This window comes from Toxotes jaculatrix, chromosome 13 (genome assembly GCF_017976425.1).
Source record: "Toxotes jaculatrix isolate fToxJac2 chromosome 13, fToxJac2.pri, whole genome shotgun sequence".
Lineage (NCBI taxonomy): Eukaryota > Metazoa > Chordata > Actinopteri > Toxotidae > Toxotes > Toxotes jaculatrix.
Genome location: NC_054406.1, coordinates 21,195,536 through 21,210,283, shown reverse-complemented (window position 1 = coordinate 21,210,283; position 14,748 = coordinate 21,195,536). Strand labels below are relative to the sequence as shown.

The following is a 14,748-nucleotide window of genomic DNA, read 5'->3' as shown; positions in this document are numbered from 1 at the left end:
TGGATTCTTACAATGACTCTTTTCAATTAGCAGAACTTAAAGGTGCTCTGTGGAGTTTAAAAGAGCCAGAGATTCTGAAAACTGTGTACAAAGCCACAATCATTTATAGATACACTGAAAAAAAAAAAATCCAATATTGATTCTAATCCAGTTCCACTAATAACAAGTTCAGAGCTCCAGCTAAATGGCTCATTTAGGCTTTTCATACATTTTGATAACAAAGCAGCACACACAGTGAATGAAGCATAACCAGAGGCACAAATGAGACTTTTGGAAGAGTCACAATAAACTATTGTTAGTGCCCGGCCACACAGACATGTCACAAATCAAATGACAGGACGGTATCGACAATGTCATTTGGTACCAAAAAAAAAAAAAAAACAAAACAGAAAAATAAACAAAAGCCATAACAAACAAGAAGAATATACATGTTGATTTCTTGGCAAAATATTCTCAGGATGAGAGATGTCGCAGCAGGCCAGACAAAGCCAAGACTGAATTTCTCCTCTGCTGCTTTCTGAGACACACACACACACACACACATACTGTACACACACTCACCTTGGAGGAGGATGTGTCACACTCCTGGCAGATCCAACCATATCCTGTCTGCTTGGGGGATTTCTTCAGCGGGGGGTCCAGACACCCAAAGTGATAGCAGAGCTGGCACTCGTCACACCTGAGGCACACACAGGAAGGGCACGTGTTACCTGTCACATAAATAAAGCCAGCGTCTTCCTTCAGTGATGAGGCCGCCTCAGGAGCTGTGATGGATGATGACAAGGCAGCCGGCTGTCAGTCAGTCGGACTTTGTTAATGCATTCCAAAGTCCCTCTAATCACTCCACTCCCTTGACCTTACGCAGCCATTGACTGTCCAATGGTTCGTATCAGCGGCCAGATAAATACAGGCCTTGTTAGTGTCAGATAAATGCCCGTCAGGTCTCCTAAAGCTGGACTCGCCCTGTCCTCAGAGGAAGCAACATGGGTCAGATCACACAGAGGACAATGAAAGACAAAACCACTGACACAGTAAACTACAGTGGATTTCAGACTCGTTCACTTTTTGCACATTTGATTGCGTTGAAGATTTAATTTTAAATGGATAAAACTGCCATTTCTGACCATCAGTCTACACTCATTAACCCAGAATGACAAAGTGGAACTGGAGCAGAAGAGCATCTGCCGGGAGCGAGGCTTGTAGAGACTCACCCAAAAATGACTTGAAGCTGTAAATGCTGCCAAAGAGGCTTCTACAAAGAAAGTACTGAATTAAGGGTCTGAACACTTTTGAAAATGAGAATTTTCAGTTTCGGATTTTTAATAAATTTCCACAATTTTTCATTTTGCTAATATGGATCATTTTGAGCGTAGACTGAATGCAGTTTTATCCTTAAACTGCAGTGAAGTGAAGGTGTCTGAATACTTTCTGAAGCCACCGTAGATACTGTATGCACTTTAACTCGGCGGCTGAAGGAGCTTGGACAATGTACATGATGGGAAAAGAACATGACGGTAACAGTGAAAAAAAACAAAAACAAAAAACGAGCTGACGTTTGGACCCACTTCAAAGAGAGAAAAGTGAGTGTATTACTGTCGGCAGAGAAGCCCTGTGGCCACAGAATCGCTGGGAAGGAAACCAGAAAACCACAAACCTGAAGAGACACGCACCACAGAAACTGAAGAAGCTCACTGTTAACATGTTAAACGACATTATGTAACTTTTAAAGCCATAGTAAGCTAAAGGCAGTGGTGCAAAATCAGCACCTTTCTGGCAAAAGTCCTGACAAAACTGCACATTATGAGTGTAGGATTTACTGAAGGGCTGTGGTACAGGGTCCTTCTCAGTTGTGTAGGACTTCCTCTTTTCTAGACACTCAGGGTCCAGGTCACAGCAATAACTGACTCATACTGTGAGAGTTAGATTGCACTGGATATGCTGATGTTGAATCTTCTCCAGCATCATTGTGTCTGACCCTGGAAAGCTGTGCACAGTCACTGCACCCAGCTGTTTTTCACCAGGAAATAGTTTTCAGACAACAAGCAGGAACACATTACCGCTGAGAATGATGGGAACGTCACTAGTTTTGTGGGTATATTTTGTCATAAACCAAAGTACCTGACAAACTAAAATTCTGACCTGTTGATGGCGATAGGAGTAAAATCAGAGGATCAGCAAAATCACTAGGAGACTTTAATCTCTGCACCTGATTTCATGGCAATTCATCCAATATGTGTGGTTACATTTCAGGTGTTGTTGCTATTTTTTCCCAACCGTGTCGCACTGCAAGTCCACTCACACACTGATGTTTCATTCATACACGTCCTGTAGTCTTCTTCTTCATGCACTGCTCGTTACTAATTTCACATTTTGTAATTGATCTTAAACTCTATCCCGGGCATATTATTAAGGTCTTAAAAAAGTCTCTTTGAACCTTCTGGGTCCACATGTCATTAGAGTCTTGTTGAGTTTCTCTCTCTCTCTCTCTCTCTGTCTTTAAGCCCCTCACGCTGTCCTTCTTTCCCCCAGTAATGGAGATGAATAGCGAGGGTTCAGGCTGACCTCCCTTTCTGTTACCGCTGTTATCAGATTTTCACTGAAGAATGTGAATCTCCTTCATTGATTAGGACATAACTGGCTCTAATTGTGGTGTGTGTGTGTGTGTGTGTGAGTGTGTGTGTGTGTGTGTGTGTGTGTTTACCGTGCTGGGGGAGCTTGTTGAAGGGCAGTCAGCCTCATAAATGATTAAAAGAAAAGTCTGCTTTTGCTTTGTGCTACAGTCACAGGTCAATTTCCTCTTGTTCAGATAGACCCACGCCTTTTAATGCATTTTACTGTGTGTCAATGAGTATTGACTTAACTTCCTGTGGTTGGCTGTTTTATGAGCCCTACTGATGTCTCCAGTTGTCGTGTTCTAAACAAACAAGTCTAAAAACCAAAGATATTCTATTTATGATGAACTGATTTAAATCATTATTGAAACTGATGACAATGAATTTCCTCAGTCAACTAATCAATCAATCCATTACTCTGTATTACTGTATTGAAGTAAATACACTGTGAACTGAGTGTAAACAGGGAAAAGTGAAAACGGAATGCTGTCATCGGTCTAACTATAAATGGAGGACTCTCCGCTCCTCCGATGGCCTCTGGGGCTTGGTGACAGAAAAATAAAGTGAGTCTATTCAGGCGGTGGAGTTGATGGAGGCAGTTGGCAGATTTCTGTCCAACTTTTTATGTATTATTCAGTACAGCCACTTTCTAATGAATGTAGGTGCTCACGGGGCAGAGACTGGAGGAGTTGGGGAAAATAGGCCTGTTTCCTGCTCTAACAAGAAGTGAGAGGAGGTAAAAATGAGCAGCTGCGCGAAGTACGATACGAGGTCTATTTCAGTTCTCTGGTCCAGAGTGAAATATCTTAGCAACTGTTGGATGCACTGCCATGATGCTTAATGCAGGAATTCATGCTGCCCAGAGGATGTGCTGATGCTCTGACTGTTCGTCTAGTGCTGTCATGAAGTTACAGTTTTCACTTACTCGTACACATGAACTTTTTCCTTTAGCACCATCATGAGGATGGACTGCCATGAAATAAGGATCAGACATTCCTGTTCCCCTCAGGATGAACTGTAATAACTTTGGTGATCAAAACTTCTGTCTGTCTGAATACCTGCAAAACTAAAAAAAAATCAATCAACCTCATACACAGTGCATGAGGTTGAACACTGTGCAACCTCATGCACAATGTTCAACCTCATGCACAATGCTGCTTCCTGATAAACAGACTTAAACTAAATGGAGGTAAGGAACACCACAGCAGCTTGAGATGCTTCCTCCACCATCATTTTTTAAATGAGGACACTCACTATAGGTTAAGTGAGTTTCAGCTGTGACAGCTACCTGATGTTTGATGCATTAGTGCTGTTGCTATGGTTACCTGCTGTATAAATGGACAAAAGGTTTGAAACACAGCACATTTGGCAATTAAACTGAATAAACCTTGCACATGGATGTACAGTGGTGGCTGAGTGAAACTATATTGGCATTTAGGAAGCTGCTGATCCCCCCCCCCCCTTCCTCACCTCAGTCAATAAAATGAGAAATAAGCAGGTGATCACTGCTCCTCCAGAACTCATTCTGTTTCATTTCGGAGGGATTGTTTGGTCTTTTCATGCTGTGGTTTCAGGATGAATATCATGAAATCACATGATATGCTCTGTCCAAGCAGTTGCCTGTGCATGATTTATGGCAGCCAGTGTTTGGATGTCAACTACTAGTCCTCAGCCATGAAGCCAGCTTTACGCTGGATGTGTGTGCTGAAAGGAATTAGGCGGTTTGACGGTATCAGACCTGATGGTTTCTACAGACAAATGCAATAAAAATGGATGGCAACAGTGTCTCAGGCTTTGAGAAAAGCAAAATGTGAAAGGACTGACAACACCTTCAGTCTAAACATGGAGGAGTCAGCTGCTTAAGTCAGTGCCAATGAGGGAGGTGAGCATGAGCAAACCTCCACACACTGTATTTTTCTTTTGCAACTTTTCTAATGAACTTCCCAAAGACTAACAGCTAAGACTGGGGCCTAAGTAGGTCTGCACACTGTATGTACTGTATAGCACACTGGATATACAGTACAATATGTTTGTTCAGAGTATAGAAAAACATAAATTGCGAGCCTATAACTTTCTATTGAAATAATAATCCCATACACTTACGAAGGTGACATGAGACAGGAGAATGTTAATTAAGTCGAAAACAAATGAATTTTAAATAAACACTTTTAGGGGGAAAGAGTTTCTGCTGGAGAGAAACACAGAGCTGAGCCATTCCTATGATGTGCCTATGATTTACTCACTCCGATTTTCTCCAAACATGAGTCACTTATTTATTACAAATGGCTCAAATTATATATCTGTGTTCCTTATGACTAATATAATCATCATTAAAAACACTATTTTGTATTTTACTCACCTCTTAATTGGTATATTCAATTTTATCCATGTGTCACTCTTAGCTTTTTGAAATGCTATCCTGCTTGTCATACACTTACAGCTGCACTCTGTCAGGCTCTGTGATGGAGAACGTTCTAACGTGCTAACTTATCTCCACATTTTCCATCCTGTTAGGTCTATAAACCTAAAAGGATACACTGCAAAGTATGTAGGATATAGACTGATCAGCCACAACATTAAAACCAGTTACCTGGTATAAGGTTGCGGCTGATCCGTTTGCACTGCTTCCTGTCTGTCAAAGAATAAAAGACCTGTGCAGGTTGGTCTAAACAATCTTTATGTTCAGCCATTAACTTGGTGACTTGTTATCTCTAGGAATGATGGCCAAAACACGAAAATGAGACCCTTGTTGTAATAAACCCGAATTGTCCAACAGCACACAGTGGGTGCTCCACCTCTATTTAAACGGAGACTAGCCCAAACTCTAATTAGCATAAAGTTCTGGAATGTGGCCCTCTGGCACTAGAGTAAGAAAAGCTGTGAAACAGGTGTAATAATATACCTGTAGTGTTTACACATTAAGCATGGTAGATTTACTAAAATCAGAGTAGAAATTTAATTGCCATAGATAATTGGCATCTTATGAGTTGTAGGGGCACAAGCAAACAGCTGCTGCACATTAAGCACAAATATGCCGAGGCAGGTGGATCTCTCTAACACACTTACAATGAAACATACATACACATACACACACACACACACACACACACTCCAAAGAATCTTGGATGGGCTGAGCATGCATATCTGCTTTGAAAGGACTGGGAATTTAAAGTGCCCTTCGGCCACCTAGTGAATAGAAGACATATGACCAAAGTGTGTGTGTGTGTGCTCCACTAATGAGCACACTCCCATTGTTGCACACAAACCGGCAATTGATTTCACATGAATCTCCAACTAAGGCGAAAAAGGAAGGAACAAACTCTTCAGTTTCGCTGCTGGAGACTCTTGAAGACCTTCCAAACTTCACAGGAGTGCTCTTTTCATTTAGCAAGACGGTGACGACTGCACACATGCTTCCCTAATTACTGTACCTTAATGAACCCTTTGTAATGGTTGTTGTGTATCGTGGGGAAGATCTTTGAATTAAAGCAGTGCTCACTGATGCAGGCACAGGGTTTTGTCCATGTGTGCGTGTGTGTGAGATAATGTGGTTTTTAATCTTCATTTATCCATGGAAGGTGGGCTAAACTCCATCCTCTTTTTCTGCAAAACTGAGCTTTACATTTGGATACTACCACGGTGCACTACTGTAGGGCCTGGAGCACCAGCTTTTATCAGAGACTCAGACAGATATCAGTTATTTTCAGCGAGGTCAACTCCATGTAGATTTACTACGATGCGGCAATGTAGTAAATCCACATGGAGTTCTCACGTGCCGCTCAGCTTGAACTGTGACATGCTAATTTGCATCAGGAGAGCAGGAGGAATGTGTCTCGACAGTGCTGACATCTGACAGAATAAAGACAGAGTGTCCAAAATGGAGGACACAATCCTACCATTAGCAGTGCCACAACATCCAAAGTAACCTAACCTAAAGTAAAAGCTGCCCAACCATGAAACCAGAGTGATTACAACACATCCTGATGCGGGCATGAATGTCCATCAAATTTCACGCCAATCCATCCAATAGCTGTTGAGACATTTCACTCAAAATCACGTCAACCTCAGGGTGGCACTAGAAACAAATTCAGACAATCACCATCTACGCAACATTTTTTTGCCAGTCCTTTCAGGAGGTATTAAGATATTTCACAAGATAAATGAAAACTATGATCTACTTTTTTGGGGGGCATATTTGCTTAATTAAAATGTGTCTACAGTTACCACTCGCTTGTCCCACCTCAAGTCCATCTACTGTCTTCCATTCCCAGATTTAGATTTTCTGGCTTTAGAAACTGCCTACACAACCACAATGTCAATCACACAGCATCCTTTCAGAAACATATAGCTGACATCAAAGACCCATTGTCCATGTTTTTTCTACAGTCTGTGGTTTCGGCCAGCATTAGGCTGTCCAGCTACCCAGGCTGTGAGGAAACACATGCATCTGGACGGTGTTTGATCCCTAGCACTGGGCATTTGGACGATGGTGAATTTGGACCCTGGCGGGCTGATCTACGTAATGTAGCCGGTGTTGTTCTCAGTCTCTCAGACAGTGTCTGAGTCACCCGCTACCACCAGCCTCTATCTGCTCCCCACACTGCCCTTACACACCCAGCCACTGCAAGGTCCTTGATGTTATCAAAGCAATTTGGCCCTGCTTTAATCATTGGGAAAATTGAGCAACCCACCCCCACCTCCACCCCCCCACCTTGTACTTTTGAAGCTGACAAATCCAATCACTCATAAGAGAGTTTATTGATTGATGTAATCTTATTGGAGGAGAGGTGGTGGAGGGGACATGATTGATTGCTTTTGTCTGATACACGTGTTGCTCTCAGTTGGCGATTCGTGTCCACTTTCATCTGGTGTTTAATCTCTGTGTGAAGTTCTCAGACACCCCCCCCCCCCGCCCCCGCCCTGGGGCCTGTCTTTGCTGAATGGGGCTGATGGCCCACAAATCTGAGCTGACTTTGTTTGATCTCATCCACCTCTTCAAAATCGCTGTCACATTTCTGTCCAGGTCCCATGAAGAAGAAGAAGAGCCATCGCTCGAGGAGCCGCAAAGAGCCTCCATTCATTCATATATAGCCTGCAGAAATGTTCGCTGATATATAACTATGACTAAATTAAATCACAGTGATGAGGACAGAGATGAAACTACAGAATAGGAAATGATGTGTCTAAATCTGAGCTCTTAAAACCTGAGAACGTGATAAGATCATTCAAACTAAGAGAACCACGCTGAAGCAGAGGAAAGCAACATCGCTTATTAATGCTTGATAACTTTTATAAGAGGATTTTAAAAGTAGTCGTTTGAACTCGTGGCAAAAGACTTTTTGCATAAACCTTTGGTGTTTTGTGTTGCACTATCCAACAGAATGAACTTTATCTATTAAAAACAGAAAATATTTAGTTCACATCCGGAGGAAGATGTGATGTAATCTAACAGGATTTTACTTATAAAGCCCATAACTTAACTAAGCTGGCCCCCACCCTGTCACTGAGGCCACATGGCACAATATGAGATAATGGTAAATGCAAAACTGAAGTGTTACAGCAGCACAAGGCGTGAAGGGTTAAAGGGAAACACACTAATACTATAATATATCTGTTATTCAGCAGTATTTACCCAAAGTTTGGTTACATTAGTCTCCATAAGCTTCTGGTCATGGATCAGTAAGCCTCAGCTGAAGTGTTTGTCAGGCCATCAAACAGTAATCCAATAAGAACGCACTCTGCATCATACATGCAGAGTAAGTTCTCTTCTTCAGATTCTTCATGTTATCTCCTTATCTCTGTTTGAAAGATTCTCACGTCTTGGCCCTCTCCGTGACGGCAGGCCCTTTATCCTGACTTTACCTGACTACAGATGTTCAAAACAACTGTTTCCCATGTTGACATGTACATGTCAGCATCATGTCGGTCAATAGACAAGAACTAGACGACAGACAAACTAGCTGCAATGCACCTCAGAAGCTAGTTTCTTTAAAGCTCACCCCAGCCCTAACACTGTGAAACCTTTGTCACTGTGGGCACATGAATGATGTGATAATGCTAAATGCTAAAATGCATAGGACAAGGGTCTCCTATACAGTAACGTGGACATATAGTTTGCTTTTTAGAAAGCTTTGTACCCACGGTTATAGGTCCCATGTATCGATAGTGGGTTTGTGGCTTCAAAAACTTCTTTTGTCTCCGGCAGCCCCGGTGTCTGAAAACCAAGCGGCTGAAACAAGGCAGTGAATTTATCACAAGTGGGCAATGCAATTACCTTGGGAGTGGCCACGTGACAGAAATCAATATGACACAAAGCACTCAGCCATTGACTCTCATCCATGACAAAGTGCGAGGGTGTCTTTCCATAGAAAGGAGTGGATTATTGGACTTTGTGAGCCCCCTAGTTTTTGATTTACTGTTGGGTCATTGCAACAATATAAAAGAGCCATTGTTTTACAAGAGGGGGAAGTAATGTATTGACTGCTGAAGTTGCACCTATGGAGAAAGCCGAGAGTCAGAGTAACTGCCTTTATTAGCTCATCTGGACACAACTCATTCACAGCTGGGATGGTAGGGACGGGGACTGATATCTACAGCTCTCACCTGGTGCTTTGTACATGACTCAAGTTTCTCATATTTTCCAGCAGGGGGCCTCAGTGAACTGGGTACAACACCGCAGAGGAGTTGATGTCAGCAGCAGGTCTGCGTCCTCACCTCCGTGGGACTAACTCAAACCCTGACCTCGCCAGAAACCCGGTCTACTCTACCGGTACCTCACTACAGAAATCACCGTAGAAACACACTCGTAGCTTGTAGCACACTGCAACTCCTTTAAAACAACTCTGTGACGAGGCAGCAAATTAAGATACGAGGCGCCCATAGGGCTTTGTGGTTCATGTGCTGTGTGTAATCATTAAAACTTGGGGGTAGGAGGAAACACTGCAGTTAAGAGAGGATAAGACAGAAAGCGTTTAAGGAGGAGGAGAAGGAAGAGCGTGTAACTCGGGAAGTGTTTGAGCAGACCCACAACTGTGGCAGAATCAGTGGGATAAAGAGAAAGGGAAAGAAGCTGGGGAGTAATAGATTTTAGCTGCTTGGCCACACTTCCCACACAGCCCCAGTCCCAGCTCTTGTGTTTTCTGTTTTAATAGGGGGGAAAAAGGGTGAAGTCAGCAAAAACAAAATGCCGCCATTAAATCATCTCCCTGGATCCGGTGTCAGAGCAGTAATGGGAAACGCACTCATCATCGGAAAGGTTACTGCTTTCCAGAACCTCCCTGCTAGCTTTTCTCTCTCTTTATCCCTTGCCCCCCCCCTCCTCCTCCTCTCCCCGCACCCCATGGCCTCAGTCTCATCCCCTCACCAGAAACCAGCTGTAGCCGAGCTAATCTCCGGTTTGCTGGTTGCTGTTCGGGTCCCAAAAGACCCCGGGGGGGTTGAGGATGAGCGATTGGGGCAGCTTCAGTTTGCCACGGTCAGTTGGCTCCATACTTGCGGAGATGCCACCAAATGATGCTGCCACCACGCCGAAAACCAAAATGTATCTCTTTCTGTCTTCCCCCACGATTGTTTAAAGAACAAAGAGCGCCCATCCACTTACAGACAAAGTGTCTTTCGTTACAGCGTGTTACCTAATTTTATGGATGGCGACAGAATACCTCAAGAGCAACTGGAAGCCTACCACATCCTTTCGGGCCTTCATCAGCAGTAGAGCTGTTCAGCTGACACGGACAGCTGAAGCTCATGTCATCCTTTGAAGGCCACGAAAAGTGTCTGAAAGTTCCAGAAAATTACCAGAAGCGGACCTGGTGCTCAGAATATGCTAAATACAGGCAACGTACTGCACTGGTACATATGTCAGGTGATAAGTAAGAAGAAACTTTCTCATTTTTAATGTCTGTTTGCTGCAGGACCTGTGTTTACTTCCAAGGTAATTTGCCCAGTGGTACCTGCATGTTTTGTTGTCATATTCCAATATCACACACACACACAGTTTACATGATTACATCATTATTGTAGAAGCTATCAGGTTTTTATTAATGCTCTTTGGGCCGTCTCCTTCAGTATTCCATACTCTAAATCTAATATTCAGAGGTCTTCTGATTCTGACGAGGATCAGAGAATCAGACTGTACTCTCTACGCGGGATGAGGAGCAACATTTCCCAACAAGAAGGCCACTTCCCAGGTGATAAATCACAGATGACAGAGGGCATTACACGCACAAACGGACCGCCGCTGCCGCACCTTTGGAACGATTAATTAGCTGGCTGACACTCATTTATCACTGCAGCAATAAGGTGAAAAAGTCAAGAGTTTATTAAAGCTCCGCTTAATTTTCAAGAGCTGTAAGCCAGAGGCTGAGACACTTCACATACACAACAGCAGCAACATTCATATTCTTACTTCATACAGTATCACAGTAACACAGTACACCATTAATCTGAAATATTCCCTTAAAAGCATGTCTGTAAACAAATGTTTGGCAATTAAAAGAAAGCATGGTAGTCGCTCCAAGACTACATCACAAGTCAGAGTTCAACTCTGTTCACAACACAAGCTCATGATATGTAATCAAATATGTAGGCACAAAAAAAAAAGAAAAAGAAAAAAAGAAAATATGTATGTTTGGCCTCTTCAATAAATACTGTACACATCGTCGCACTACATAGCTACCCGGCATTCAGATTTCTAACAAGACCACATCACTTATTTTCAGTTTTAAAGTATTATACAGATCTGGGTAAATAGATAGAGCCATGCATTGGAGAAGAGACACGCAGCCTTTCCAGACCGGCTGAGTATGAGTGATGGGAAGGAACTCGTCGGGAAGTCAGCCAGTCATTCTGCACCGAGATCTCGTCACCCCTCCAGACAAGACAAAACCCATCGAGGTGTTGTTTGCGGACACACACCACGGAGGCAACAAGCAGTACAACGGCATTGGGTTTGACTGCTCCCAAAAGCATGCACACTGCCCCCCCCCCCCCCCCGGATAGGCTACGGAGTGACACATGAGGGCAGGATGTGACACTTCTCATGCGCCCTGACAGAGCAGCAAGCAGCTGTTGTTTTGACAGCACTGACTATGGGGCCACCAGGGACATGGAGACAAAGCTGGAGTTCTTTCTGAGGACGTGTCAAGTTGAACTGTCACTTCAAGATATGGAGACAGAGGAAGACTTCTAAATGCCTAAAGACACTAAAGACATTTGGACTAATATTTAAATGCTATAACCACTAACTACACTAGTTTGTTTCGACTACAGATGCTTTAAACGCAGCATTATTTTACTGCTACAACTGACAGACCAGAAACTGTTGGCTTTTCTATAAACAACACTTCTGGTCCTCCACTTTAAAAAAAAAAACACAACACGACACTCACGTCTGAGAAAGCCTATGTTCAACCGCGTCTGCAATTAACCAACTTCACACTGAAATTCCTACGAGTGATTGGGTGTTGATGATGACTTCGATCAATACTACTGATTGGCACTGATGAGAGGTCGAATGGGACGGGGGGTTAGGTCAACAGTGCAGCCCAGCGCCAATGAAAAAAAATCTGTTGATCTAAAATATTTTCCCAAATGTGCTGGATGCAGGTGAGTACCTAGAGGCATAGAGAGGATCGATTCGGGAGAGTCCAAAGTCAGATGATGCAAAAGTCAGCTGTAGCAGAGAGAGCGCAGCAGTTTTATTACTTTTATAGCTCCTTGAGCTTTTTGTGCTGAGCTGCCACGCCGTGAGCAACGTGATCAACAAGCCGAGAGTATTTCCCTCGCTCCGTACGGAGTGAAGACGCCGAACAAACTTAGCTCATCAGCCTCGGACCAGCTAATGACGCACAACAGCAAGATTTGAACACAGACTCAAAGATCCCAACTGCAACTACACGGAAACCAGTGCGTCTTCAGCGGTGGCATGATGTTGCACTGGTCTCATATAATGCCCCAACATCTTATTTCAAAATAAAATACATCACATTAAGGAAGCAATGATGCCACTTGCCATTTGAAGGACTCGGTAATAAAAGATAAACATGGAACAGTTGCATCTATCAGTTGGCTCAGTGGTAAAGCTCTTCATCTCACCGGGCTACACAAGCAGCACAATGAGCTTCGATGACTTTATTGTGTTTACTTCCCAAAATGTTTTAACCCATGAGCTGTATGAATAGATAACCTTTTTTTTTGAGTTAAAACTTTGTAGATGCAGAACTTTGCATAGATGCAACTGGAGCCCTAATTATAAAGAAAAAAACCCCAAAACAATAGAATAACCCATCAACCAAGTTAGTTGTAGTGTATACAAGCAGTTGAGAGTCCAACTTTAACCAAACATCACTGGTTCAAAGCAACCTTTCATGATTTGGATTCCATAATTTAGATTCAGAGAGTTCCGCTCAATTTTCGTTGGACGGTTGTTGGTCCAGTTTGGATTAGAGGTGGTTGCGGGTGGGGGGGAGGGGGGCGGCGTGACGGTCTGGTTCTCCAGCCTGACCCGAGCACCATTCTTCAAATGCCTCAATTTGCCTCTCTCTGTCTCTAAGCCAACGGTCATCTGTTCCGAGTTTTTTTGGGAGGTGAGGTGGCTGCCCCGGCTCTCACAACCTGTGCAATGCAAAGATAGAAAGAGTCAGGGCAGCACACCTCACACCCTGACCAGCAACCCTCACAACTTAAAACGCTGCCAAGAGCACGACAAAGTAAAAGACAAACAACCACCTCATCTGTTTCCATGATACTGGCCTTGCCATGGACATTGGGTTCATTTTCAAAAAGCTGCACAAGCTGTCACTGCACAGATGTAAATGAAGCTTATCTGAAGTTTTTATTTTCTTGTGCAGATTAGATTTTTACCTTGGTTTTCAATTTTTATGTGGCTGTAACTTAAAGCTCCCTGTCTACACACACAGCTATGTTAAAGTATTAGAAAAGAAACTAAATTAAAAAACTGAGTAAGGTAAGTAAATCTTTATTTATATAACACCCAAAACCCAGGGTTATGTAGCACTTCAACTGCCCAAAAAATACTGAAGGATTGGTGGCTGGTGAAATGACCTACCTTACATGTTCAATTCAGCACATTGTACATTTTAACAGCATTCATTTCATCAGTACAATCAAACAGAGTCACGTCATACATGCTGCTGAGTTTCTCCACTTTAAAAGAATACATTCACAAAATGCCAAGTGCCTCTACTTTGGTATTAAAAGCCTGCCTTTGAATGAATTCAGAGCTCAAACTAATGATTTTCTCCACTGATTTAATCCCTTGATTATTTTCCTGATTAGCCGATTTACTGTATGCCATAGAAAACATCCCAAAATAATGAAAATTTAAACGTAATATTGTCACATAATGTTCTACATTTTTTTCCAACTTAAATGATTAAACAATTATGAAAAGAGTCATCCGTTTTCTGCTGACGGACTAAATTTGAAACTCTAGAATGATTATTTGTGGAGTGTGAAACATCTGTAGGGAAAGTGTTGACAGCTTAACAACTACTGAAAAAAAAAGCAAAGTAGACACAGTTGGAATTAATCTGCGAGTGACTGAGTGACAGTACTTCAGTTAAAGACTAGCAGCAGAGTGGTTAGCATGGCTGTTGTTGTAGTAATGGAATTAGTGCTGTAGAATGTACACCGTTCAGAATTTATCACGACAACACAAAGATGGAGGAAGTGTTGAGTCTGCATCAACAGCATGTTAAAACAGGAGTTAGGATTAGAAAAGAGGGAGATGTCGTACTAAAATGATGAAAACCAAAGGAATATGAGGGAATAAAATGCCCGTCTTTAATTCACTGAGTCTCACCGCCACTGTTTGAGAATTTACGCTTAAGCAATTTGTAGAATGGAAAAAAGATGAGGAAGAGCGCTTACCACTCAAACGGTAAGAATTATGTTTCAACAATTCAAAAAGTCATAAACGTCTTTGACTTAAAATGAGCCAGTGACAGTTTTCCGGGGGGGAGACTGCGTGAAATTCATGAAGGGAACTCTGTTCAATCAGAGGTTCTGGTGAGAACGGAGAAAAAATTTTTATGTAAGAGATTCATCACATGACAATGGGCTGACAAGGTGCCTGTTGTAATCTAGATTTTTTTTTTTTTTTTTCTCCACAGAATTC

The 14,748-nt window shown here is 42.6% G+C and overlaps 1 protein-coding gene across 3 annotated transcripts in view; it reads right to left on the bottom strand.

Annotated features, from left to right (window-relative positions):
* Positions 1-14,748, bottom strand: part of phf14 (PHD finger protein 14) — a 69,104-nt gene that overhangs the window by 16,060 nt on the left and 38,296 nt on the right. For 2 of the 3 annotated variants that reach the window (XM_041053659.1, XM_041053660.1), the window contains exon 17: positions 562-679. In XM_041053659.1, the coding sequence (XP_040909593.1) occupies positions 562-679 (118 nt within the window). Of the gene's footprint in view, positions 1-561; positions 680-10,918; positions 13,224-14,748 lie in introns of those variants that run through there. The other variant, XM_041053661.1, reaches the window with a different exon arrangement.